This window comes from Ailuropoda melanoleuca, chromosome 8 (genome assembly GCF_002007445.2).
Source record: "Ailuropoda melanoleuca isolate Jingjing chromosome 8, ASM200744v2, whole genome shotgun sequence".
Classification (NCBI taxonomy): domain Eukaryota; kingdom Metazoa; phylum Chordata; class Mammalia; order Carnivora; family Ursidae; genus Ailuropoda; species Ailuropoda melanoleuca.
In genome coordinates this window covers 13,406,937-13,433,948 of record NC_048225.1, presented here as the reverse complement: position 1 = coordinate 13,433,948, position 27,012 = coordinate 13,406,937, and the positions used below count along the sequence as shown (strand labels likewise).

Genomic DNA, 27,012 nt, shown 5'->3' with positions numbered 1-27,012 from the left:
TGTTCTTTATCAGGATTGCTTTGGCTATTCGGGGTTTTTGTGGTTCTATATAAATTTTAAGATTGTTTTTTTTCTACTTCTGTAAAAAAAATGTTATTCAAATCTTGATAGGGATTACAATGAATATATAGATGGCTTTGGGTAGTATTGGCATTTTGACATTAATTTTTCCAGTCCATAAGCATGGAATACCTTTCCATTTATTTGTGTCATCTTCAATTTCTTTCATCAATGTCTTATAGTATTCAGAGTAAAGATTTTTCACCTCCTTGGTTAAGTTTATTGCTAAGTATTTTATTGTTTCAATGCTATTGTAAATGGGTCGTTTTCTCTATTTCTTTTTCACAGAATTTGTTGGTAGTGTATAGACATGCTACTGATTTTTCTATGTTAATTTTGTATCCTGCAACTTTACTGAATTTATTGGTCAGATCTAACAATTTTTTTGGTGGAGTCTTTAGGATTTTCTCTATATAAAATCATGTCATCTGCAAATAGAGACAGTTTTACCTCTTCCTTAACAATGCTGGTGTCTTTTCTTTTTCATGCCTTATGGCTCTGACAAGGACTTCCAGTACTATATTGAATAGGAGTGATGGGAGTGGGCACCCTTGTCTTATTCCTGATCTTAGAGGAAGAGCTTTGAACCTTTCACCATTGGGCTTATATACAGCCATTAGTGTACTTAGGTACACTCCTTCTCTACCTAATTTATCATGAATGGATGTTAAATTTTGTCAAATGTTTTTTCTGCATCTAATAAGATGATTGCATGACTTTTTTTCTTTATTAATGTGATGTGTCACATAGATTTGCATATGTTGAACCATCCTTGCATCCCAGACATAAATCACACTCTGGTGAGTGATCCTTTTAGTGTGCTGTGAATTGTGTTTGCTAGTATTTTATTGAGAATTTTTACATCTATATTCAGCAAGGATATTGACCTATAGTTTTCTTTTCTGATAGTATCTTTTTCTGGCTTTAGTATCAGGGTAATGTTGGCCTCACAAACTGAGTTTGAAAGTATTCCCAACTTTTCAATTTTTTGAAAGAGTTTGAGAAGGATTGGCATTACTTCTTTATTTTTTTAAAATTTTATTTATTTATTCGAGAGAGAGTGTGCACGTGTGCACGAGTGGGGGGAGGGGTAGAGAGAGAGGGAGAAGCAGACTCCCCCTTGAATGTGGAGACTGATGTAGGGCTCATTCCCAGGACACCAGGCTCATAACCTAAGGGAAAGGCAGCCACTTATCTGACTGAGCTACCCAGGCACCCCCTGGCATTAATTCTTTAAATGTTTAATAAAATTCACCAGTGAAGCCATCCAACCTTGGCTTTTCATCATTGGGAATGTTTTTTTCTATTACTGATTTAGTCTCCTTACTAGTGATTAGCTGTGCAGACTTTTATTTCTTCCTGATTCAGTCTTGGCAGTTTGTACATTTCTAGAATTTTTCCATTTCTTCTTGGTTGTCCAGATTGTTGGTATATAGTTGTTCATAATTGCCTCTTATGATCCTTATATTTCTGCGGTGTCAGTTGTGGTGTGTCCTGTTTCATTTATAGTTTTGTTAATTAGGTTTCTGTCCTCTCCTTAGGTAGTCTAGCTAAAGGATTGTCAATTTTGTTTATTTTTCTCAACCAACTCTTAGTTTGGATAATCTTTTCTATTGTTTTTCTGTTCCTGTCTCATTTATTTCTATTCTAATCTTTATATATTATCTTCTTTTTGCTAACTTTGGGCTCAATTGTTCTTTGTTTAGTTCCTTAAGGGCATAGATCTAGGTTGTTCATGTACGAGCTTTCTTGCTTCTTAATGTAGGAACTTACTGCTATGAACTTCTCTCATAAAACTGCTTTTGCTGCATCCTGCAAGTTTTGGTGTGTTACTTACATTATTGTCTTAGATGCCTTTTTATTTCCCATTTAATTTCTTCTTTGACCATTGATTGTTCAGGACAGTGTTGTTTAATTTCCACGTGTTCATGAATTTTCCACTTTTCCTCTTGTTACTGTTTTCTAGTTTCATGCCACTGTGGTAAGAGAAGATACTTGGTATGATTTCAGTCTCCTTGAATTTGCTAAGACTTGTTTTGCAGCCAAACCTATCATCTGTCCTGGAAAATGTTCCCTGTGCACTGGAGAAGAATGTGTATTCTGCTCTTGGATAGAATGTTAAATGCACATCTGCTAGATCCATTTGGTATATAGTGTTGTTCAATCTGCTGTGTCTTTAGTGATTCTCCGTCTGGATGATTTATCCATTGTTGAGAGTGAGGCATTAAGGCCCCCATTTATTATTGTATTGCTTTTTATTTCTCCTTATAGCTCTTAGTTTTTGCTTTATGTATTGAGATACTTTGGTGTTGGGCACATTTATTATATTTTCTTGATATATTGACTCCTTTGTCATTTTATAATGATTTTGTCACTTTCAACCATTTTTAAAGTCTATTTCATCCGATTTACATATAGCTACCCTTGCCTTTTGGGTGGTTACAATTTGCTTGAAATCTTTTTCCATCCCTTCACGCTCAGTCTATGTGTCTTTAAAGCCAAAGTGAGTTTCTTGTAGGCAGCATATTATTGGACCTTGTTATTTTGTTTGCCTATTTATCTAGTCAGCCATTCTGCAGAACTTTATCTCTTTTCATTTAAAGTAATCATTAACTGAAAGGACTTACTATTGCCATTTTGTTCATTGTTTCTTGTTTTTTATCCTGCATTAGTTTGTTTTGATGTTTTATGTCTTGAATCAATATGCTTTGACTTCTTTGTCATGTTCTTTTGTGTAATTATAGTTTTTCCCTTGTGGATACCATAAGGCTTACATAAAATATCTTAGAATTATAACATCCTAAACTAATGATAACTTCAGTAGAATTTCTAAGCTTTACACTTTCACCTCTTCTTCTCCTCACATTTTAGGTTATTGGTGTTACAACTTGTATATTCTTTACATTGTGTAACTAATAACAGATTATTATAAGTTATTGCTATTTTTAGTACATTTGTTTCTTAAACTTTTATTTTTTGAAGTATAGTTGACACACAGTATTACGTTAGTTTCAGGTGTAGAACATAGTGATTCAACAAGTCTGTATGTTATGCTGTGCTCACCACCAGCGTAGCTACTGTCTATCAGCATACAACACTACTCCAATACCACTAACTATATTCCCTAGGATATACATTTTATCCTTGTGACTTATTCCATAAATGGAAGTCTGTATCTCTCACTCCCTTTCATCCATTTTGCCCACGCCCCACCACCGCCCTCCACTCTGGCAACCATCAGTGTGTTCTCTATATTTATGGGTCTATTTCTGTTTTTTGTTTTTATTCATTTGTTTTGTTGCTTAGATTCCACAAATGAAATCATATGGTATTTGTCTTTCTCTGATTTTATTCCACTTAACATAATACTCTCTAGGTCTACCCACATCACAAATGGCTAGATTTCATTCTTTTTTATGGCTAAGTAATATTTCATTGCATATAAGACCACACGTTCTTTATCCATACCTCTATTGATGGACACTTGGATTGCTCCTATATCTCGGCTTTTGTAAATAATGCTATAATAAACAGGGGGGTGCACATATCTTTTTGATTTAGTGTTTGTGTTTTCTTTGAGTAAATACCCAGTAGTGGGAGTACTAGATCACATGACATTTCTATTTTTAATTTCTTGAGGAACCTCCATACTGTTTTCCACAGTGGCTGCACCAATTTACCTTCCTACCAACAGTACAAGGGTTTCCTTTTTCCACGTCCTTCCCAACACTTGTTATTTATCTTCTTGATTTAAGCCATTCTAACAGGTGTAAGGTAATATCTAATTGTGGTTTTGATTTGCATTTTCCTCATGATTAGTGATGTTGAACATTTTTTTCATGTGTCTGTTGGCCATTTGTATGTCGTCTTTGGGAAAATGTCTATTCAGGTCGTCTGCCCACTTTTGAATCAAATTATTGGGGGAGGGGAGTTGAATTGTATCACTTTTAAATATATTTTTGACATTAACCCCTTATTGGATATATTATTTGCAAAATACATTCCCCCATTTAGTAGGTTGTCTTTTCATTTTGTTGATGGTTTCCTATGCTGTGCAAAAGTGTTTTATTTTGGTGTAGTTCCAATTGTTTCTTTTTGCTTTTGTTTCCCCTGCCTGAGGAGAGATATCTACAGAAATGCTGCTAAGGCCAATGTCAAAGAAATTACTGCCTATGTTTTCTTCTAGCAGTTTTATGATTTCCTGTCTCACAGGTCTTTAATCCATTTGAGTTTATTTTTGTGTATGGTGTAAGAAAGTAGTCCAGTAGCACTCTTTTGCATGTAGCATTCAGTAGCATTCTTTTGCAGTTTCCCCAGCACCATTTATTGAAAAGACTGTCTTTTTTCCATTGTATATTCTTACCTCCTTTGTTGTAGATTAATTGATCATATGATTGTGGGTTTATTTCTGGGCTCTATTCTGTTCCATTGATCTGTGTCTATTTTTTTTACAATTTTTAATTATTTATTTGAGACAGAGCAAGCAGAGAGGAGGATCAGAGGGAGAGGGAGAAGCAGACTCCTCACTGAACGAGGAGCAGTACACGGGGCTCGATTCCAGGACTGCGAGATCATAACCCAAGCTGAAAGCAGCCACTTAACTGACTGAGCCACCCAAACGCCCCCTATTTTGTGCCTGTACCATACTGTTTTGATTTCTACAGCTTTATAATATAGTTTGAAATCTGAGATTGTGATACCCCCAGCTGCTTCTTTTTTCTCAAGATTGCTTTGGCTATTTGGGGTCTTTTGTGGACCCAAACATATTTTAGTATTATTTGTTCTAGTACTGTGAAAAATGCTGTTGGTATTTTGATAGGGATTGCATTGAATCTATAGATGGCTTTGGGTAGTATGGACATTTTAACAATATTCTTCCAATTCATGAGTGTGGAATCTCTCTCCTTTTGTGTCATCTTCAATTTCTTCTGTGAATGTTTTATACGTTTCAGAATATAGGTCTTTCCCCTCCTTGGTTAAGTTTATTCCTAAGTATTTTATTCTCTTTGGTGCAATTGTAAGCGGAATTGCTTTTCTTAATCTCTCTTTTTGCTACTTCATTATTAGTGTATAGAAATACAATCCATTTCTGTGTATTACTGTGTTTTATTACTTCTAATATTTTTTTGGTGGAGTTTTAGGGTTTTCTATATATAGTATTATTTCCTGTGCAAATAGTGAAAGTTAAACTTCTTCCTTATCACTTTAGATGCCTTCTATTTCTTTTTCTTGTCTGATTGCTGTGGCTAGGACTTCTAGTACTATATTGAATAAAAGTAGCTAGAGTAGACATCCTTGTCTTGTTCCTGATCTTGAAGGGATAGCTCTCAGTTTTTCGCCACTGAGTATGACGTTAGCTGTGGGTTTTCATATATGGCTTTTATTATGTTGAGGTTTGTTCCCTCTAAACCCACTTTGTTGAGAGTTTTGGTTCATGAAAGATGTTGAATTTTGCCAAATGCCTTTTTATGCATCTATTGAGATGATCACATGATTTTCACCCTTCTTTTTGTTAATGTGGTGTATCATGTTGACAGATACTGAACTATCCTTACATTCCCCACAATAAATCTTACTTGATGATGGTGAGTGATCCTTTTTAAAAGTATTGAGGATGTGGTTTGCTAACATTTTGTTGAGCGTTTTTGCATCTGTGTTTATCAGGAATATTGGCCTGTGGTTTTCCTTCTTCCTTTCTTTCTTTTCTTTCTTTATCTGGTTTTGGTATCAGAGTAATGCTAGCTTTGTAGGATGTATTCAGAAGTTTTCCTTCCTCTTCTATTTTTTTGGAGTAGTTTGAGAAGAATAGGTATTAACTCTTCTTTAAATGTTTGATAGAATTCACCTGTGTGTCCACCTGTTCCCACACTTTTATTTGTTGGGAGTTTTTTGATTACCAATTCAATTTCATTACTAATAATTGGTCCGTTCTGTTTTTTTATTCCTTCCTGATTCAGTTTTGAGAAGTTATATGTTTCCAGGAATTTATCCATTTCTTCTAGGTTGTCCAATTTGTTGGCATATAATTTCCTGTAGCCGTTTCTTACAATCCATTGTGTTTCTGTGGTGTCATTGTTACTTTTCTTTCATTTCTGATTTTACCACGGTACTCTCTCTTTTCTTCTTGATGAGTCTATCTAAAGGTTCATCAATTTTGGTTATCTTGTCAAAGAACCAACTCTTGGTTTCATTTATCTTTTCTTTGTTTTTTTAGACAATTGTATTTATTTCTGCTCTGATCTTTATTTCCTTCCTTTTACTAATACTGGGCTTTGATTGTTCTTTTTCTAGATCCTTTATGTGTAGGGTTAGATTATTTGAGATTTTTCTTGTTTTTTGTTTGTTTGTTTTGGGGGGGAGTTTTGTGGGGTGTTTTTGTTTTTGTTTTTGGTTTTGTTTTTTTTTTTGAGGTAGACCTGTATTCCTACAAATTTCCTTAGAACTACTAATTTCTCTGTGTCCCAAAGATTTTGGACCATTATGTTTCCATTTTCATTTGTCTCCATGTATTTTTTTTCTTTGCCAATTTATTTTTTATTTTTATTTTTTTATTAACATATAATGTATTATTTGTTTCAGGGTACAGGTCTGTGATTCATCAGTCTTACACAATACACAGCAGTCACCACAACACATACACTCCCCAATGTTCATCACCCAGGCACCCCATCCCTCCCACCCCCCTCCACTTCAGCAGCCCTCAGTTTGTTCCTGAGATTAGGAGTCTCTTATGGTTTGTCTCCCTCTCTGGTTTCTTTTTGTTTCATTTTTTCCTCTCTTCCACTATGATCCTCTGCCTTGTTTCTCAAATTCCACATATCAGTGAGATCATATGATCATTGTCTTTCTCTGATTGACTTATTTCGCTTAGCATAATACCCTCTAGTTCCATCCACATCATTGCAAATGGCAAGATTTCATTTTTTGATGGCTGCATAATATTCCATTGTGTATATATGCCACAACTTCTTTATCCATTCATCTGTTGATGGACATCTGGGCTCTTTCCATAGTTTGGCTATTGTGTACATTGCTGCTATGAACATTGGAGTGCAGGTGCCCCTTCAGACCACTACATTTTTATCTTTGGGGTAAATACCCAGTAGTGCAATTCCTGGATCATACGGTAGCTCTATTTTTAACTTTTTGAAGAACCTCCTGTTCTTACTGTTTTCCAGAGTGGCTGCACCAGCTTGCATTCCCACCAACAGTGTAAGAGGGTTCCCCTTTCTCCACATCCTTGTCAACATCTGTCATTTCCTGACTTGTTAATTTTAGCCAGTCTGACTGGTGTGAGGTGGTATCTCATTGCGGTTTTGATTTGTATTTCCCTGATGCTGAGTGATGTTAAGCACTTTTTCATGTGTCTGTTGGCCATTTGGATAGCGTCTTTGAAGAAATGTCTGTTCATGTCTTCTGCCCATTTCTTGATTGGATTATTTGTTCTTTGGGTGTTGAGTTTAATAAGTTCTTCATAGATCTTGGATACTAGCCCTTTATTTGATATGTCATTTGCAAATATCTTCTCCCATTCTGTCAGTTGTCTTTAGGTTTTGGCAACTGTTTCCTTTGCTGTGCAAAAGCTTTTTATCTTGATGAAGTACCAGTAGTTTATTTGCTTCCTTGCCTTTGGCAATGTGTCTAGGAAGAATTTGCTGTGGCCAAGGTCAAAGAGATTGCTGCCTATGTTCTCCCCAAGGATTTTGATGGATTCTTGTCTCACATTTAGGTCTTTCATCCATTTTGAGTCTATTTTTGTGTATGGCATAAGGAAATGGTCCAGTTTCATTCTTCTGCATGTGGCTGTCCAACTTTCCCAACACCATTTGTTGAAGAGACTTTTTTTCCATTGGATATTCTTTCCTGCTTTGTCAAAGATTAGTTGACCGTAGAGCTGAGAGTCCATTTCTGAGTTCTCTATTCTGTTCCATTGATCTATGTGTCTGTTTTTGTGCCAGTGCCATACTGTCTTGATGATTACAGCTTTGTAATAGAGCTTGAAGTCCAGCATTGTGATGCCACCAGCTTTGGTTTTCTTTTTCAACATTCCTCTGGATATTCGGTGTCTTTTCTAGTTCCATACAAATTTTAGGATTATTTGTTCTGTTTCTGTGAAAAAAAGTGACGGTATTTTGATAAGGATTGCATTGAATGTGTAGATTGCTCTAGGTAGCATAGACATTTTCACAATATTTGTTATTCCAATCCATGAACATAGGAAGTTTTTCCATTCCTTTGTGTCTTCCTCAATTTCTTTCATGAGTGTTCTGTGGTTTGCTGAGTACAGATCCTTCGTTTCTCTGGTTAGATTTATTCCTAGGTATCTTATGGGTTTTGGTGCAATTGTAAATGGGATCAGCTCCTTAATTTCTTTTTCTTCTGTCTCGTTGCTGGTGTATAGAAATGCAACTGATTACTGTGCATTTTATATCTTGCCACTTTACTGAATCCTGTATGAGTTCTAGCAGTTTTGGGGGGAGTTTTTTGGGTTTTCCACAAAAAGTATCCTATCATCTGCCAAGAGTGGGAGTTTGACTTCTTTGCTGATTTGGATGCCCTTTATTTCTTTTTATTGTCTGATTGCTGAAGCTAAGACTTCTGGTACTGTGTTGACTAGCAGTGGCGATAATAGATATCCTGACATGTTCCTGACCTTAGGGGAAAAGATCTGTTTCTCCCCATTGAGAACGATATTCACTGTGGGTTTTTCATAGATGGCTTTTATGATATTGAGGTATGTACCTTCTATCCCTACACTGTGAAGAGTTTTAATCAAGAATAGATGCTGTACTTTGTCAAATGCTTTTTCTGCATCTATTGAGACTATCATATGGTTCTTGTCCTTTCTTTTATTAATGTAGTGTATCACATTGATTTGTGGATGTTGAACCAACCTTGCAAACCAGAAATAAATCCCACTTGGTCATGGTGAATATCCTTTTAATGTACTGTGGGATCCTATTGGCTAGTGTTTTGGTGAGAATTTTTGAATCCATGTTCATCAAGGATATTGGTCTGTAATTCTTTTTGGTGGGGTCTTTGGTTTTGTGATCAAGGTAATGCTGGTCTCATAAAATGAGTTTGGAAGTTTTCCTTCCATTTCTATTTTTTGGAACAGTTTCAGAAGAATAGGTATTAATTCTTCTGTAAATGTTTGGTAGAATTCCCCTGGGAAGCCATCTGGTCCTGAGCTCTTGTTTGTTGGGAGATTTTTTATGACTGCTTCAATTTCTTTGCTGGTTATGGGTCTGTTTAGGTTTTATATTTCTTCCTGGTTCAGTTTTGGTAGTTTATACATCTCTAGGAATGCATCCATTTCTTCCAGATTATCTAATTTGTTGGCATATAGTTGCTCATGATTGTTTGTTTTTCTTCAGTGTTGGTTGTGATCTTTCCTCTTTCATGATTTTATTTATTTTGGCCTTTGTCTTTTCTTTTTGATAAGTCTGGCTGGGGGTTTATCAGTCTTATTAATTCTTTCAAAGAACAAGCTCCTAATTTTGTTGATCTCTTCTACTGTTCTTTTGGTTTCTATTTCACTGATTTCTGCTCTGATCTTTATTATTTCTCTTCTGCTGGTCTATGTTATTTGCTGTTCTTTCTCCAGCTCCTTTAGGTGTAGGGTTAGCCTGTATATTTGAGACCTTTCTTGTTTCTTGAGAAAGGCTTATATTGCTATATACTTCCCTCTTAGGACCACCTTTGCTGCGTCCCAAAGATTTTGAACAGTTGTGTTTTCATTTTCATTTGTTTCCATGAATTTTTTTCTCATTCTTCTTTAATTTCCTGGTTGCCCCATTCATTCTTTAGTAGGATGATCTTTAGCCTTCATGTATTTGAATTCTTCCCAACTTTCCTCTTGTGATTGAGTTCCAGTTTCAAAGCACTGTGGTCTGAAAATATGCAGGGAATGATCTCAATCTTTTGGTACTGGTTGAGACCTGATTTGTGACCCAGGATGTGGTCTACTCTGGAGAATGTGCACTAGAGAAGAATGTGTATTCTGTAGCTTTGGAATGGAATGTTCTGAATATATCTGTGAAGTCCATCTGGTCCAGTGTGTCATTTAAAGCCCTTTTTTCCTTGTTGATCTTTTGCTTAGATAATCTGTCCATTTCAGTGAGGGGAGTGTTAAAGTCCTCTACTATTATTGTATTGTTGATGTGTTTCTTTGATTTTGTTAATAGTTGGTTTATATAATTGGCTGTTCCCATGTTAGGGGCATAAATATTTATAATTGTTAGGTCTTCTTGTTGGATAGACCCTTTAAGTATGATATAGTGTCCTCCCTCATCTCTTACTACAGTCTTTGGTTTAAAATCTAATTTTTCTGATATAAGGATTGTCACCCCAGCTTTCTTTTGATGTCCATTAGCATGATAAGTGGTTTTCCACTCCCATCCGTTAAATCTGGAGGTGTCTTTGGGTCCAAAATAAGTCTCTTGCAGACAGCATATTGATGGGTCTTGCTTTTTATGCAATCTTATACCCTGTGTCTTTTGATTGGGGCATTTAGCCTATTTACATTCAGGTTAACTATTGAAAGATATGAATTTAGTGCCATTGTAGTGCCTGTAAGGTGACTGTTACTGTATATTGTCTCTGTTCCTTTCTGGTCTATGTTATTTTTGGGCTTTCCCTTTGCTTAGAGGACCCCTTTCAATATTTTTTGTAGGGCTGGTTCAGTGATTGCAAATTTTTTAGTTTCTGCTTGTTCTGGAAGTTTTTAATCTCTCTATTTTCAATGACAGTCTAGCTGGATAAAGTATTCTTGGTTGCTTATTTTTCTCATTTAATACCCTCCATTTATTTTTTTCAATTTCCTCTTTGATTTCTTTGTTGATACATTTGTTATTTAGTAGCATATTGTTTAGCCTCATGTGTTTGTGGGGTTTTTTCCAATTGTTTTCTTACGATTGATTTCTAGTTTCATACACTCGTGGTCAGAAAAGATGCACGATATAATTTCAATCTTCTTAACTTTATGGAGACTTATTTTGTGGCCTAACATGTGATCTATCCTAGAAAATGTTCTCTATGCACTTGAATGTATATTTTGCTGTTTCAGATGGAATGTTCTGCATGTATCTGTTAAATCCTCCTGGTCTATTGTGTCATTCAAAGACACTGTTTCTTTATTGGTTTTCTGCATGGATGATCTAGCCATTGATGTAAGTGGGGTGTTAAAATTTCCTACTATTATTGTATTAGTGTCAATTTTCTCCCTTTTTGTCTGTGAATATTCGCGTTATGTACTTAGGTACTCCAATTTGGGATACATAGATGTTTATAGTTTTTATATCTTGTTGGATTGACCCTTTATGCAGTGCCCTTCTATGTCTGTTATAGTCTTTGTTTAAAAGACTATTTTGTCTGATATAAAAATGCTACCCAGCTTTTTTTTTTCTCCTTTCCACTTGCATGGAATATCTTTTTCCATACTTTTGCTTTCAGTCTGTATGTGTCTTTAGGTCTGAAATGCTTGGCAGGCACCATATACACAAGACTTGTTTTTTTAATCCATTCTGCCACCCTATGTCTTTTGATTGGAACATGTAGATCATTTACATTTAAAGTAATTATTGATAGGTATGTATTTATTCTCATCTTGTTAATTGCTTCTTGTTGTTTTTGTAGTTTTTGTCTGGCTCTCTTTCTTTGCGATTATTTTCTTTGGGGTTATGCTTGGATTCCTTTCTCTTTCTTTTTTGTTTAACTGTTGTAGTTTTTGGTTTGTGGTTACCATGACATGCGTATATAACATGCTAAGTATATAGCAGTCTGTATTAAGTTGATGGTCACTTAAGTTAGAACACATTCTTAAAAAACTTTATTCACCCCCTCCACATTTTATGCATTTATTATCATATTTTCCATCCTTTTATTCATAATTTTCTTCTAACTATGGCCTCTTCTTTTCCACTTAAAGAAGTCTCCTTAATATTTCTTGTAAGGCTAGTTTAGTGATGATGAACTCCTTTAACTTTTGTCTGTGAAACTCACTCTCCTTAATTTCTGAATGATAACCTGGCTAAGTAGAGTATTTTTGGTTATAGGTGTTTTCCATTCAGAACTTTGAAAATATCATACCACTCTCTTCTGGCCTGCAAACTTTCCGCTGTAAAATCAGCTGAGAGCCTTATGGGGTTTCCCTTTATGTAAATTTTTGCTTCTCTCGTGCTTTTAAAATTCTTCTTCTTTAGCCTTTTACATTTTAATAATAATATGTCATGGTGTGGACCTTCTTGGGATTATCTTGTCTGGAACTATGTTCTTCCTGAAGCTGGATGTCTCTTTCCTTCTCCAGGTTAGGAAAATTTTCAGCTATTATTTCTTCAATAAGTTTTCTGCCCCTTTCTTTTTCCCTTTTGCTGGGGCCCTGATAATGCAAATGTTTGTTTGCTTGATGTTGTCTGAGACATCCCTTAACCTATCCTCATTATTTTTTTTTTCCTTTGTGCTGTTCAGCTTGGGTGTTTTCCATTATCCTGTTTTCCAGATCATTGATCCATTCCTGTGCCTCCACTAATATAGCATTGATTCCCTCTGTGCACTTTTTATTTCTCTGATTGTATTCTTCAACTGATTGGTTCTTTTTTATATTGTCTATCTTGTTAAAGTTCTCCCTGAGTTATTCTACTCTTCAGTCTGAGACTCACCTTTATGATCATTACTTTAAACTCTTTATCAAGCATATTTATCTCTGTTTCATTTAGGTTTTTTTTTCTAAGGTTTTGTCTTATTCTTTCATGTGGAGCATATTCCTGTTTCCTCATTTTGCTTTTTCTGTTCTTCTTTCTGAATTAGGTGGCATAGCCACTTCTAAACTTGAAGGAATGGTCTTGTTGTATGATCATCCCTGTGTAGACTGTGTGCCTGGTGACTTTGGCTGGCTGGCTGGCTGGAACTGTGGCTGGTATAGGTTGGGGATCCTGGGCACTTGTGCTGGCACTGCACTAGTGGGATGGTCAGAGCTGAAGTGGGCATAGGCTGGGGCAGTCCCAGGGCTCTCTGTGCAACAGCCCTGACAGAACAACTGTAGTTGAAGTAAGTACAGGCCAAGGAGGTCCTGGGGCTCTCTGCATAGAGGGGGCCCTGGGAGGACAGCTGAAACTAAAATGGGTGCAAGGTAGGATGTCCCAAGGTGCTCAGCACACGGGGTAATCTGACAGGGCAATTGGAGCCAAAATGGTATAAGCCTGGAGCCTTCGGGGGTGCTTTGTGCCTATATAAGCTTGATGCAAAGACTAGAACTGTAGTGAGTACTGATCAGAGGTGTCCTGTGTGGGCTGCACTGGGGCCACCTTGGTGGGATGGCTGGGGCTAGTGTGGGCTAGGGCCCTGGTGCTTGCTGAAGTGGTAGGCCAGCTAGGGTGTCCAGACCTTACTCCTGTCAGTGCTATTAAGACTGAGGGGGAATGCAGACAGTGATGTTCATAAACCCCTCCCCCACGAGAGCTCCAACAGCTCCCCAGCCATTTGGCAAGGTCTTAGGGGTAGTTCTTTTATTCCAGTTGCCCTTTTAACTGTGGCTTTTTTTTTTTTTTCTGTGCCCCAGGGTAGACGAATCTGCTCCAGGTCCCTCATCCTATCTCTCCCCACTGCAGTTCATAACATAGGTGTGGGGGCTCCCTTTGTAACTGTGTCTCCTTCTCTCTTGCCATTCTCTATATGGTCTATCTTTTGTTGCGCAGAAGCTCTTCAGTCAGCCCTCAGTTCTTCTTTGAAAGGAATTCCTCTATAAATAGGTGTAGATTTGGTGTGTCCATGGAGCAGGTGAGTTCGGGGTCTTCCAACCTTGCTGTCCCAGACCGGAACTCTGTTGGTAACTTTTAAACCCTAGTTGTAAGTGAATTATTCACCACCTTTAACATATTACAGAATCTAACTTTGACTATATAGTTACCGTTATCACTGAATTTTACAATGCCTTGTTTTTATGATGTTAATTAGTGTCCTTTTATTTCCACAAAGAACTCCATCATTTCTTGGAAGGCACATCTATTGGTGATGAATTCCCTCAACTTTTGTTTGGGGAAGTCTTTATCCCTACTTCATTTGTGAAGAACAGCTTCACTGGGTATAGTATTTTTGGTTGACAGTTCCTTCCCTTCAATGTTTTTAATATGCCATCCTATTCTCTTCTGGCCTGAAAATTTTCTGTTGAGTAGTCTGCCAGAAAGTCTTATGGAGGGTCACTTGTGTATACTTTTCTCTTGCTGCTTTTAAAACTCTGTGTTTAGGTGCGCCTGGGTGGCCCAGTTGGTTGACTGTCTGACTCTTGGTTTTGGCTCGGGTCATGATTTCAGGTCAGGCTCTACACTTGGCAGGGAGTCTGCCTGGGATTCTCTCCCCCACCCCTTCTGCCCCTCCCCCCACAGGAGCACATGCACACATGCTCTCTCTCAAATAAATCTTTTTTAAAAATTAAATAAAATTCTGTGTTCAGCTTTTAGTAATTTAATGTGTCTCAGTGTAGCCCTATTTGAGTTCCTATTTGGGGTCCTTTGGTCCTCTTGGATCTAGATGTCTATTTCTTTCCCCAAGTTTAGGAACTTTTCAGCTATTATTACTTTAAATATAGTTTCTGTCCCTTTCTCTTCTTCTGGAATTCCCATAATGTGAATATTGTTTCATTTATTCTATAAGCCCCACTGTCTTTCTTCAGTCTTTTTCATTCTTTTTTTCCTTTTTGCTCCTCTGACTGGGTAATTTCAAATGTCCTGTCTTCCAGGTCACTGATTCTTCTTCTGCCTGGTTGGTTCTACTTTTGAAGCTTTGATTGAATTCTTCAGTGTGGTTATTGTATTTTTTTCAGCCCTAGGATTTGTTTGGGTTTTTTGATGGTTTCTGTTTCTTTGTTGAATATCTCGTTTTGTTCATGAACTGTTCCTAATTTTATTTAGTTATCTGTGCATTCTTATAATCATTAAACTACTGTAAGAGGATTCTTCTGAATTCTTTGGCAGTTCCTAGATCTACATCTCTTTAGAGTAAGTTATTAAGCTTTATTTGTTTCCTTTGGTTGTATCACATTTGTCTGATTTTTCATGATTCCTGATTCCTTATGTTGGTATCTCCATTTGAGTAAGTGGTCTTCTCTTCCAGACTGTGCAGGTTTGCTTTGGCAGTGTCAGTATTTCAAAGGTCAGCTCAGTTTGGGCTTCTGGACAAGTCTGCTGGTAATGACTTGGGTAGTGAAGCCTGCTATAGGTCTATTTTTGGACAAGGCAACTGTTTAAGCTCTGAGATCAAGGGTGTTGGGTATACCACTGGCTGAAAACAGCTGGATAGGACGGTTGGCTTGCTTCCCTGCCCAAGTGAGGCTACAGGATGAGCTCCATGGTTGCCTAAATTCTCCTGTCAGGCTTACTAGGACTGGGTACTATACTTTGCAGCAGGTGAGGCTATGAATTTGCTTCCCTGCTCTGGCCAGTCAGCAGGACAGAACCCAGGGTCTGCATGGTTCACAGTCTTGGGAACCAAACCAGGCAAGAGTGTGCATTGAATATCCTGGTCAGATGAGGCCACCAATTCTGCTCTGCTGACAGGGGAAGCCACAGGCTATGCTCTCTGCTCAAGTGCCACTATAAACACGGCTGCTAGGTGGGCCGTGCAGCTTCCTCTGTGCTCTGGTAAGGCTCCTTAGTCAGGTGGGCTTGAAGGCTGTACTCAGCTGTAAGTGGGACTATGAATTTAGTTTCCCAGCCGAGGTGCAGTAGGAGAAGCAGCCCCAAGGCCGTTAAGGCTCTCTGTGGTCTTGACTCAAGCTGACCCATGCCCCAACTTCCCTGATCAAACAGGGCCACCAGCTTTGCTCTAGGGGTGGCCAGTTCCGCACACTTGCCTCTCAGTTCAAGTATTGCTGGGTTATGCAGAAGATTCCAGGTATTCTTACCAGCCCTTCCTATCAGATGGGGCCAAGGACCGTGCTCCATAGCAAGTGTGGCCAGGATTCAGTTCTCCAGCCCCAGTGAAACTTGGAGAGCCCCCTTCAGGCAACTCTCAAATTTTTCCCAAACCAGCTTTCTGATCAGGAGGGGCTGGGAGCCACACTCCACAGCTGGTGGGGCTATCACCAGCTCTGCTGCCTGGGCATGGGCAGACCAGGCTACAGAGCCTAAAACTCTTCTTTGAGGAGGAGGACTTGAATCAAGCAGACACGCACCCCACCTGGTTCCCCGGTCAGACCGTACCACTGACTTGGTTTTGCAGTTGAGTAAAGCCACTGGTTGGGATTACTACTTGGGCCCTGCGAGTATGAACTTGGTTGGCCAAGATCTAAGTGCTGGTTGTTAGAAGTCCTTCCCCACTTACGTCACAGATTCCCCTGCAATCCCCGTGGGGCAAAACCACAGTAGGGGCTCCCACAAAGGGACCCACAGTGCTGGGGGAACTGGATGTCTAGCCCGAACTCTTCTCCCTTGGAGGAACTGTAGGTTCGGGGGGACCTCTCACTGTGGTGCTACCCTGGCCTGGGGGAGGGGCAGTAAAGTTGCAGGTAGCCACTTCTCTTACCCTTCCAATGCAGTTTGTCTTGGTCTCTGTGCTGCAGGGGGGGCTTCAGCCTCGGCATTGTGTTCTAGGATTCTCTCAGTGGTGTCTTGTCCGCGAATCGTTGCTAGTTGTTCTTATGAAGAGGCGTGAAGTCAGGAATCACCTATGTTGTTATCTTGGTGAGGTCACTGCCCTACTATACGTTGAACACTGTTTTGAGGACTTTATGTGGATTAACTTCTTTAATCCTCCCAACCACTTTAAGGGATAGGTCATCCCATTTTACAGATATGAAAACTGAGGCACAGAGAGGATAAAGTGGCAACTCTTGTTTGACTCATGCCCCCTCTGCTTTTAATCATGAGAGTGCAACACCTCACTCTGTCCCTCTGCATCCTACCTCCCAAGAGCAGGCGCCTCCTGCTCTCCTCCATCATGGCAAACAGTGTTCCACTGCCCTTCACCGGGCCCTCTGTGGAATATATCCGCTCCAGGTGGCAGATTCAATGGGGGAGGCAGGATATGCAAGACAAAAGGAGGAACAAAGGGATCTTCCCAGTCTTCAGGACACTGGTGATGCTAGGCGCTCCATTTTTGAATCATCACTTCTCTACCTCCCCCCACCAAAAAAAAAAAAAAAAAAAAAAGGGGGGGGGAAAAAAAGGTGGTGGGATTAGAAACCCCCACCAGTCACCCTCCCCACCAAAGCCTATCTTAGGCCACTGGAGGCTTTCCAGCCTCCCTCTGGATAAGAGCAGCTCCCCACCCAAGGCCACCCTGCTTCATCCATAGAATGTGGGTTTAGGATTTGAGTTTTAACCAGGGGAGACACAGGCCTGGAAGGGACTTGTTCAGGTCACAGAGCTTGTAGTGTTCCAGCCACAGGTACACCCAGGTATCCTAAGGTCAGGGTTATTTCCCCCTCCCCAGGCTGCCGCTTTGTGTGGAAGTTTGCATGGCCCAGTGGCCGCCATTCCCCACACTGCTTGTTCCCTTAAGAAAATAGTCAATGAACATCTGACAAAAGAGCTTTGGGAGATTGTCTGATCCTAGGTTAGGAATGACCCTTACCCCACCAGTAAAAGGGAAGAAGATCAAAACACTGCCCTTTCTTTTCTTGTATTTGCATAAAATCTCCAGAAGGAACCTTCAAGGAGAAGACTGGCCCATGATGGACTGACTTTTGTGTCATTTGAATACTGAACCCTGTGAACATGTAGCCTGTTCAAAATAAGTATCTTTTTTTAAAACACTCTTTCCTGAAGCCGCAGGCTGGGAGTCAGGACTCCTCAGTTTTGGTCGCACTTCTGCCACACCCTGAGTGTAACTTTGGGTAACTTGCCTAATCTCTCTCGGCTGTTTCTGACCCTATAAACATGAATGGGCCGAACTGCAAGGTTCCATTCAGCTACAAAGGTCTAGGATTCTAGATTCCCCAGCTAGATTTTCAGAGTCTCTAAGGGGAGAGATGGGACAGTTTTGGAGTCTTTGGAAAAAGTCCCCTTGTAAAGCTTGGCCCGGGGTGGGGGGTGGCGGTTTACTCACCCAGCTCGAAGCCATTCCCTCCCTGGGACCCAGGTCTTCAGACCAAGCGGGCCAGGACTGGTGTGTGAGTCAGGAGGACAGAAGGTGCTGACCTAGGGGAGCAGGCTCAACACAACTCCGCTTTTAGAGACGTGTAGATCTAGGTTCAAATCCTGGGTGAACCTTAGCTGTAGTCATTTAACCTCTCTGAGCCTGAAGCCCCCCATCTGTAAGATAATACCAACTTCACAGGTTAAGAGGGTTAAATGAGATACTATTTGAAAAGCACCTACACACGGAAGGTATTTGACAAATATTAGCATCTTTCCTCCCTCCCTTCATCAGAGCAGCTAGGACCCTGCGACACAGAGGAGGCTGGGTTAATTTGTATGTTTTAAGTTGGTTTTCTTATGCAAATCCATGAAACAGGGCCGCCTCGGTTGGTTCGCCCAGCAATTTTGTTGCTACAAACCCAAAACTATGTTGGCTGCTCACAGCACCGGAGCAGAAAACAAAACCCGCCTAACTTTGCCAGCTTAGCACTTCGGGGGGGCTTAACTTTCATTTGTGTGCATGCAGAAAACAATGCCAAATGGCCTCTGGGAGGCCAATGAGCACAATGAGTCTCCAGCTGGTAGGTGGCAGAGTGGGGGTGGGGGGAGGGAGAGATGGAGCACATCAGCACTTCCCGAGCCTTCCACGCAGCAGGGGAAGGGAGCTCTGGGGGCACAGATGGGGCTGGGGGCTCTGCGCTGGGTGGTAACTGGGCTACTTCCTTCAGGACCTCAGGCCCTTCCGGGTCTCCGAGCCTCTGGGTTTTCGTCCATACACCTAGATACCGGTTTGTTGTCAGGAGTAGATTAGAGGTGGTCTGTGAATGTTCATTTTCCCTTTCTTTACTCTTAAGAGGAAGGAAGCAAAGGCCTTCAAAGAGAAGGAGACATTCACACGATTGCCTTGTAGCAAATGGACCTGCAGGGATTTAATTGATATAGGAAACACATCTCCAGGCTGACACCTGACAGGCTTGTCACCAGAGTTGGCTGTAACACGCACGCTAGCCCCAAAGCACATGGGATGAACCAAATAACCAAATGGACTTTCTCTATGGTAGACTGATGCTTAAAAATTGTGTGTGGGGTGGGGTAAAAAGTTTCTTAGTCCCTGACAAAGAAATGAGTGGTAGGCTAGCTGGCAGAGGCTTGGTGTCTGTGCAGTGGAGAGGCAAGGGCAGCCCCACAGCTTTCAAGACAACCACGGGAACGTGTTATTTAAACGATGGGACAGGACAGGTGTCTGACAACATCGCAGCAGGCCCCAGAAGCCCTCTGCTGGGAAGCAGGACTGCAGGGAGCTGGGAGGAGGGCTGCCAGGCAGGTGGAAACGAGAACCCACAACTCTCCCCATGGTGGTCCAGAAAGAGAAAACCCAGGTGCAGACCCAAAGCCATCCCAGACTTTTCCTATGGCTTGTTGGCTTCTTCTTGCGACCTGAGACTCAAGCTGGGGGGAGTGGGGGGTTCTCTGGGGGGGAGCCGGAGGGGAGGGAACAGAGCACCCCTGAGGAAAGCAGAGCCAGCAGAGGGAGGAGAGGCAGCAGAACGTCTGGGGGCCAACTTCCAGCAACCTCTGGCAGGGCTCTGGGCCCAATCCTGAGATAGAGTGCTCAAGAAAGGAGACTTACAAAAAGAAAAAGAAAACGGTCTGTCTCTCTGAGGCTGAGGTATTAGAGCCTGGTGCCAGGGTACAGAGCTTCGTTCTGGAGAATTAGGACCATACACACGTAACCACAGGAGTCCCAAGTGCAGTGTGCCCTGCAGGCCCCTTGGCCTCAGAAGGCAAATCCTAATACCTCCTCCTCGTCCTGCAGGGGCCCGGGCTCGGACGCTCCCACGTCGGTGTTGCCTTGTCCAGTCAGGAGCTCACAGAAGTCCACTCTCTTCAGCCTGAGATACGTGGTCTCAGGGGGGCAGCTTACGGTTTCCAGTCGTACCATCCTTTCCAGCCCCGGCCCCCGGGGTTCCTCTGAGAGGGGCAGGCAGCAAATAGGGCAGGAGAATGCTTTCTCAGAAGGACTAGAGCGCAGGCAGGTCCTCAGGCACTTGGTCTGGGTGCAGGACAGGCTTGGGGCCTCAGTAGCGGTACACCCTCAGTCTGTTCTCGTCGATGCCCAGCTGCAGCAGGCCTGAGGTCGCTGCCGGCTTGGGCACTGACGACAAGAGAGGTCTGGCCGCGAGGTAAAGGAAAACTCTCCAGGCAAGTCAGCTATGTAGGTCCAGGGAAGGGCCAAACCGGGTCCTCCTCGGACCCTCTCTCCCCACCCCCAGGGCACAAACACAAGCTCTGTAGCCCATCTCAGCCATCCCAGCAATGATAGCAGGAAGGGACCAAAGGATACAACTTGGCATCATTTCTGTAGTGTTCTAGCCACTTTCTGTTAGCATCGATCAAGCTCTGAAAGTCTGTGCTGCCCACCTCAGGGCTGGAGCTGTGGGAGTGGGCCCGCTGCAGGAGGCGCAACTGCTCACTGGGAAGCAGAGGCCGGTGTGAGGAGAGGGAGAGAAGAGGCAAGAGTATTGGAGGAAGGGGACGCACGTGTGGCACAGCCAACCGGCCACACGCCAGCGCCTCTCCCTCCTCCTCTCCACACACCCCATACACCAGCCATGGCCTTCGCGGGGTGGCTTTGGCAACTCNCGGTCTGTCTCTCTGAGGCTGAGGTATTAGAGCCTGGTGCCAGGGTACAGAGCTTCGTTCTGGAGAATTAGGACCATACACACGTAACCACAGGAGTCCCAAGTGCAGTGTGCCCTGCAGGCCCCTTGGCCTCAGAAGGCAAATCCTAATACCTCCTCCTCGTCCTGCAGGGGCCCGGGCTCGGACGCTCCCACGTCGGTGTTGCCTTGTCCAGTCAGGAGCTCACAGAAGTCCACTCTCTTCAGCCTGAGATACGTGGTCTCAGGGGGGCAGCTTACGGTTTCCAGTCGTACCATCCTTTCCAGCCCCGGCCCCCGGGGTTCCTCTGAGAGGGGCAGGCAGCAAATAGGGCAGGAGAATGCTTTCTCAGAAGGACTAGAGCGCAGGCAGGTCCTCAGGCACTTGGTCTGGGTGCAGGACAGGCTTGGGGCCTCAGTAGCGGTACACCCTCAGTCTGTTCTCGTCGATGCCCAGCTGCAGCAGGCCTGAGGTCGCTGCCGGCTTGGGCACTGACGACAAGAGAGGTCTGGCCGCGAGGTAAAGGAAAACTCTCCAGGCAAGTCAGCTATGTAGGTCCAGGGAAGGGCCAAACCGGGTCCTCCTCGGACCCTCTCTCCCCACCCCCAGGGCACAAACACAAGCTCTGTAGCCCATCTCAGCCATCCCAGCAATGATAGCAGGAAGGGACCAAAGGATACAACTTGGCATCATTTCTGTAGTGTTCTAGCCACTTTCTGTTAGCATCGATCAAGCTCTGAAAGTCTGTGCTGCCCACCTCAGGGCTGGAGCTGTGGGAGTGGGCCCGCTGCAGGAGGCGCAACTGCTCACTGGGAAGCAGAGGCCGGTGTGAGGAGAGGGAGAGAAGAGGCAAGAGTATTGGAGGAAGGGGACGCACGTGTGGCACAGCCAACCGGCCACACGCCAGCGCCTCTCCCTCCTCCTCTCCACACACCCCATACACCAGCCATGGCCTTCGCGGGGTGGCTTTGGCAACTCCAAGCTTCCTTTACTGGCCAGAATGCCCTTCTGGAATGATGAGCATCAGTTCCCCAAAGACAAGGTGGCGGACACCCCCCCCGGCCCTCCCCTGAGTGAACACTCCTGACATCAGGGCTCCTACAACTGCCTCGTCCCAGCCAATCTGATCAGCAAAAGCTTTCCCCTCTGTTGACTCCAATACCTGCCCGGCATCAGCTCCCGAGTGGGCCAAAGGGTAAGTCGGGTGCTTATGGCTGGGGGCCTGTGGAGGGTGGGCAGGGGATACATTTGGCAAGGAAGAAGATGAATGGGAAATTAACAACAGGTTTAAATAATTGCCCATCTGTCTCACCACAGGGTGCCCCTCTCACTCCAGATGTTGCTCCGCAGGATTGGGGGAAGAAGGGAGCCTATGAAGCAGACAATGAGCTCAATGGCAAAGACAAAAGCCCCACTCAAGGGCAGGAAGATCCGGGGGAAGGAGCAGGGTCCTGCCAAGGCGGATTTCTCCCTGCAGGTGCTACGGGGCACCTTCCTCACAGAGCTGGGCCAGGTGAGACCGGCGGCCGCTGAGACCCCGGTGTGTTAGACTTTTCTCTGATGGTGGAGAGGCACCTCAGACCCAGGCAACTTCGTGGCCTGGGGACCTGTGCAGGCTCTCTGGGCAAGGGGATCAGAGTCCTGCTCCCCTGGGAGGTGCCGCAGGCCTGTGTGGTTGCACCCTGAGCCCACAGCGAGGCTTACCTGGCAGACACATAACCCAGCCTGTTCTCCAGTGGGGCGGGGCTGCTGCTGAGGAAGGGGACTCCAGCTGGAAAAGTGGGAGGAAATCATCCAGAAATGGGTCGTGGAAGCCAGCCCAAGCAGGCCATCTCCCAGCTCACCTCCTGCCTCCCGCACACACACAACAGGGCAGGTTCAGTGGTTGGAGGTGAGAGACGGATNAAGCTTCCTTTACTGGCCAGAATGCCCTTCTGGAATGATGAGCATCAGTTCCCCAAAGACAAGGTGGCGGACACCCCTCCCCTGAGTGAACACTCCTGACATCAGGGCTCCTACAACTGCCTCGTCCCAGCCAATCTGATCAGCAAAAGCTTTCCCCTCTGTTGACTCCAATACCTGCCCGGCATCAGCTCCCGAGTGGGCCAAAGGGTAAGTGGGGTGCTTATGGCTGGGGGCCTGTGGAGGGTGGGCAGGGGATACATTTGGCAAGGAAGAAGATGAATGGGAAATTAACAACAGGTTTAAATAATTGCCCATCTGTCTCACCACAGGGTGCCCCTCTCACTCCAGATGTTGCTCCGCAGGATTGGGGGAAGAAGGGAGCCTATGAAGCAGACAATGAGCTCAATGGCAAAGACAAAAGCCCCACTCAAGGGCAGGAAGATCCGGGGGAAGGAGCAGGGTCCTGCCAAGGCGGATTTCTCCCTGCAGGTGCTACGGGGCACCTTCCTCACAGAGCTGGGCCAGGTGAGACCGGCGGCCGCTGAGCCCCCGGTGTGTTAGACTTTTCTCTGATGGTGGAGAGGCACCTCAGACCCAGGCAACTTCGTGGCCTGGGGACCTGTGCAGGCTCTCTGGGCAAGGGGATCAGAGTCCTGCTCCCCTGGGAGGTGCCGCAGGCCTGTGTGGTTGCACCCTGAGCCCACAGCGAGGCTTACCTGGCAGACACATAACCCAGCCTGTTCTCCAGTGGGGCGGGGCTGCTGCTGAGGAAGGGGACTCCAGCTAGAAAAGTGGGAGGAAATCATCCAGAAATGGGTCGTGGAAGCCAGCCCAAGCAGGCCAGCTCCCAGCTCACCTCCTGCCTCCCGCACACACACAACAGGGCAGGTTCAGTGGTTGGAGGTGAGAGACGGATGAGAGACAGGAAGTGTAAAATTTAATCTACTCTTCTATTTGGGTTAAGGCAGGGAACAGATACGTAACTTTTTCCCCAAAATAACTGTTTTTACGGCTTTTCACATTCTTCAGNGGCCTCAGAAGGCAAATCCTAATACCTCCTCCTCGTCCTGCAGGGGCCCGGGCTCGGACGCTCCCACGTCGGTGTTGCCTTGTCCAGTCAGGAGCTCACAGAAGTCCACTCTCTTCAGCCTGAGATACGTGGTCTCAGGGGGGCAGCTTACGGTTTCCAGTCGTACCATCCTTTCCAGCCCCGGCCCCCGGGGTTCCTCTGAGAGGGGCAGGCAGCAAATAGGGCAGGAGAATGCTTTCTCAGAAGGACTAGAGCGCAGGCAGGTCCTCAGGCACTTGGTCTGGGTGCAGGACAGGCTTGGGGCCTCAGTAGCGGTACACCCTCAGTCTGTTCTCGTCGATGCCCAGCTGCAGCAGGCCTGAGGTCGCTGCCGGCTTGGGCACTGACGACAAGAGAGGTCTGGCCGCGAGGTAAAGGAAAACTCTCCAGGCAAGTCAGCTATGTAGGTCCAGGGAAGGGCCAAACCGGGTCCTCCTCGGACCCTCTCTCCCCACCCCCAGGGCACAAACACAAGCTCTGTAGCCCATCTCAGCCATCCCAGCAATGATAGCAGGAAGGGACCAAAGGATACAACTTGGCATCATTTCTGTAGTGTTCTAGCCACTTTCTGTTAGCATCGATCAAGCTCTGAAAGTCTGTGCTGCCCACCTCAGGGCTGGAGCTGTGGGAGTGGGCCCGCTGCAGGAGGCGCAACTGCTCACTGGGAAGCAGAGGCCGGTGTGAGGAGAGGGAGAGAAGAGGCAAGAGTATTGGAGGAAGGGGACGCACGTGTGGCACAGCCAACCGGCCACACGCCAGCGCCTCTCCCTCCTCCTCTCCACACACCCCATACACCAGCCATGGCCTTCGCGGGGTGGCTTTGGCAACTCCAAGCTTCCTTTACTGGCCAGAATGCCCTTCTGGAATGATGAGCATCAGTTCCCCAAAGACAAGGTGGCGGACACCCCTCCCCTGAGTGAACACTCCTGACATCAGGGCTCCTACAACTGCCTCGTCCCAGCCAATCTGATCAGCAAAAGCTTTCCCCTCTGTTGACTCCAATACCTGCCCGGCATCAGCTCCCGAGTGGGCCAAAGGGTAAGTGGGGTGCTTATGGCTGGGGGCCTGTGGAGGGTGGGCAGGGGATACATTTGGCAAGGAAGAAGATGAATGGGAAATTAACAACAGGTTTAAATAATTGCCCATCTGTCTCACCACAGGGTGCCCCTCTCACTCCAGATGTTGCTCCGCAGGATTGGGGGAAGAAGGGAGCCTATGAAGCAATGAGCTCAATGGCAAAGACAAAAGCCCCACTCAAGGGCAGGAAGATCCGGGGGAAGGAGCAGGGTCCTGCCAAGGCGGATTTCTCCCTGCAGGTGCTACGGGGCACCTTCCTCACAGAGCTGGGCCAGGTGAGACCGGCGGCCGCTGAGCCCCCGGTGTGTTAGACTTTTCTCTGATGGTGGAGAGGCACCTCAGACCCAGGCAACTTCGTGGCCTGGGGACCTGTGCAGGCTCTCTGGGCAAGGGGATCAGAGTCCTGCTCCCCTGGGAGGTGCCGCAGGCCTGTGTGGTTGCACCCTGAGCCCACAGCGAGGCTTACCTGGCAGACACATAACCCAGCCTGTTCTCCAGTGGGGCGGGGCTGCTGCTGAGGAAGGGGACTCCAGCTGGAAAAGTGGGAGGAAATCATCCAGAAATGGGTCGTGGAAGCCAGCCCAAGCAGGCCATCTCCCAGCTCACCTCCTGCCTCCCGCACACACACAACAGGGCAGGTTCAGTGGTTGGAGGTGAGAGACGGATGAGAGACAGGAAGTGTAAAATTTAATCTACTCTTCTATTTGGGTTAAGGCAGGGAACAGATACGTAACTTTTTCCCCAAAATAACTGTTTTTACGGCTTTTCACATTCTTCAGCAGGACTAAGAGACCAGGGTGAGGCCCCCACACCCAGAAACAGGGCAAAGCTGTATGGCCAAGGGGTTCAGAACAGAATCTTGAAGTCACAGAGACAGGGGGCCAAATCCCAGTGTGTTATTTACTCCCCGGGTACCCTGGAGCATATCCCTTTTCTCGTCTGTAAGGTGNAAGGACTAAGAGACCAGGTGAGGCCCCCACACCCAGAAACAGGGCAAAGCTGTATGGCCAAGGGGTTCATAACAGAATCTTGAAGTCACAGAGACAGGGGGCCAAATCCCAGTGTGTTATTTACTCCCCGGGTACCCTGGAGCATATCCCTTTTCTCGTCTGTAAGGTGGGGTAAGTATTACTACCTCGGAGGGTTAGTAGAAGGACTCAAGCCTGGCCCCTCGTACAAGGCACGAGATGGCAGCTATTACAGTGAAGATAGGGATGACCTTGCAGGTTCTGCTGTGCGCTGGCTCCCATCAGACAGGCTCCAGTCAGCCCAAGCTCCAGGTCAACCATCGTGACCCACAGAGCCTGTGGCTGCAGGGCCCCCTGCAAGTCTTCCTCCCAAAATGGGATGGGCCAGGCCAAAGCTGGGGGCGGCAAGGGGCGGCAGAGGAGGAAGGAGGGAGGGAGGCTTACTTGGAAAATACTTGCGCCACTTCTCCACCAGGAAGTCGTCCACTGTTTGAGCCACGGAGGAGGAGAGCACAGGGCCCAGCCCTGGGTCCCAGGCCCACTGGGCGGATGTGGGCACCGCCGGCGGCCAGGCTGAGACCCGGGCCAGGGAGGGGCAGGCGGGCATGGGGGTGCTCCTGGGTTTCCGGGGGGCGGTGGGCGCCGGTGTGGAAGCAAAGAGGGGTGGGGGCGGCTGCGGGTTGAGACTGCCCAGCATGCTGAGGACACCGTTCAGCTGGCTGCTGATCCGCTGCAGGGAGCTGCTCAAGTAGTGGAACTCATAGGGGAAGGTGGGACTCGCAGGCAGCTTGACTGAAACACGAGGACTCAGCTTCAGGGCGCAGGACGGCCCCAGGCAGGGCAGCGCCCTCCTGGTCTGCCTGACCATAGCCCAGCCCGCCTCGGCTGATGGGGGTAGGGGGACAGCGGGGCTTCTGTGTTCCAGATGGTGCAGACCAGAAGCTGGCCGAGGGGAGAAAGCCTCTCCAGAGAGCGAGCAAGGAAGGAAGAGGAGATGGCCCTCCGCCCCATTGCAGACCAGAATGGCAGAGGGAGAACACCTCTCAGAAGGCACCGGAAGGTCTCTGCACATTCAGGTGGCCCCTGACCCCAATGGGGTCAACCCTCCCGAGCCTTAGTGAGTGCCTGCTTCTAGACACTGGCTCCCAGGGGCCCACCCACGCAGGGCTGCAGCAGGGGCTGCCCCCTTGTCCCCCCC

The 27,012-nt window shown here is 45.2% G+C and overlaps 1 protein-coding gene and 3 long non-coding RNA genes across 25 annotated transcripts in view; 1 reads left to right on the top strand and 3 right to left on the bottom strand.

Annotated features, from left to right (window-relative positions):
- Nucleotides 1-19,269: 19,269 nt before the first annotated feature.
- Nucleotides 19,270-20,757, bottom strand: LOC117803318. Its single transcript, XR_004627022.1, has 2 exons — nucleotides 20,479-20,757; nucleotides 19,270-20,306 (listed from the first exon to the last, which is right to left on the bottom strand). It is a non-coding gene; the product is annotated as an uncharacterized LOC117803318 (long non-coding RNA).
- A 27-nt stretch (nucleotides 20,758-20,784) lies between these two features.
- On the bottom strand, nucleotides 20,785-22,638 carry LOC117803317. Its single transcript, XR_004627021.1, has 3 exons — nucleotides 22,500-22,638; nucleotides 21,476-21,604; nucleotides 20,785-21,303 (listed from the first exon to the last, which is right to left on the bottom strand). It is a non-coding gene; the product is annotated as an uncharacterized LOC117803317 (long non-coding RNA).
- A 1,103-nt stretch (nucleotides 22,639-23,741) lies between these two features.
- Nucleotides 23,742-27,012, bottom strand: part of CEP164 (centrosomal protein 164) — a 64,632-nt gene continuing 61,361 nt past the window's right edge. For 21 of the 22 annotated variants that reach the window (XM_034665834.1, XM_034665838.1, XM_034665835.1 and 18 more), the window contains 2 exons: nucleotides 24,302-24,430; nucleotides 23,742-24,129 (listed from right to left, as the gene is read on the bottom strand). In XM_034665834.1, coding sequence (XP_034521725.1) covers nucleotides 24,036-24,129; nucleotides 24,302-24,430 — 223 coding nt within the window. In that variant the 3' untranslated portion in view covers nucleotides 23,742-24,035. Of the gene's footprint in view, nucleotides 24,130-24,301; nucleotides 24,431-25,312; nucleotides 25,380-26,258; nucleotides 26,607-27,012 lie in introns of all 22 variants that reach the window. The other variant, XM_034665855.1, reaches the window with a different exon arrangement.
- LOC109489680 lies at nucleotides 24,497-26,815 on the top strand. The gene is made up of 3 exons (XR_004627023.1): nucleotides 24,497-24,807; nucleotides 24,930-25,121; nucleotides 26,740-26,815. It is a non-coding gene; the product is annotated as an uncharacterized LOC109489680 (long non-coding RNA).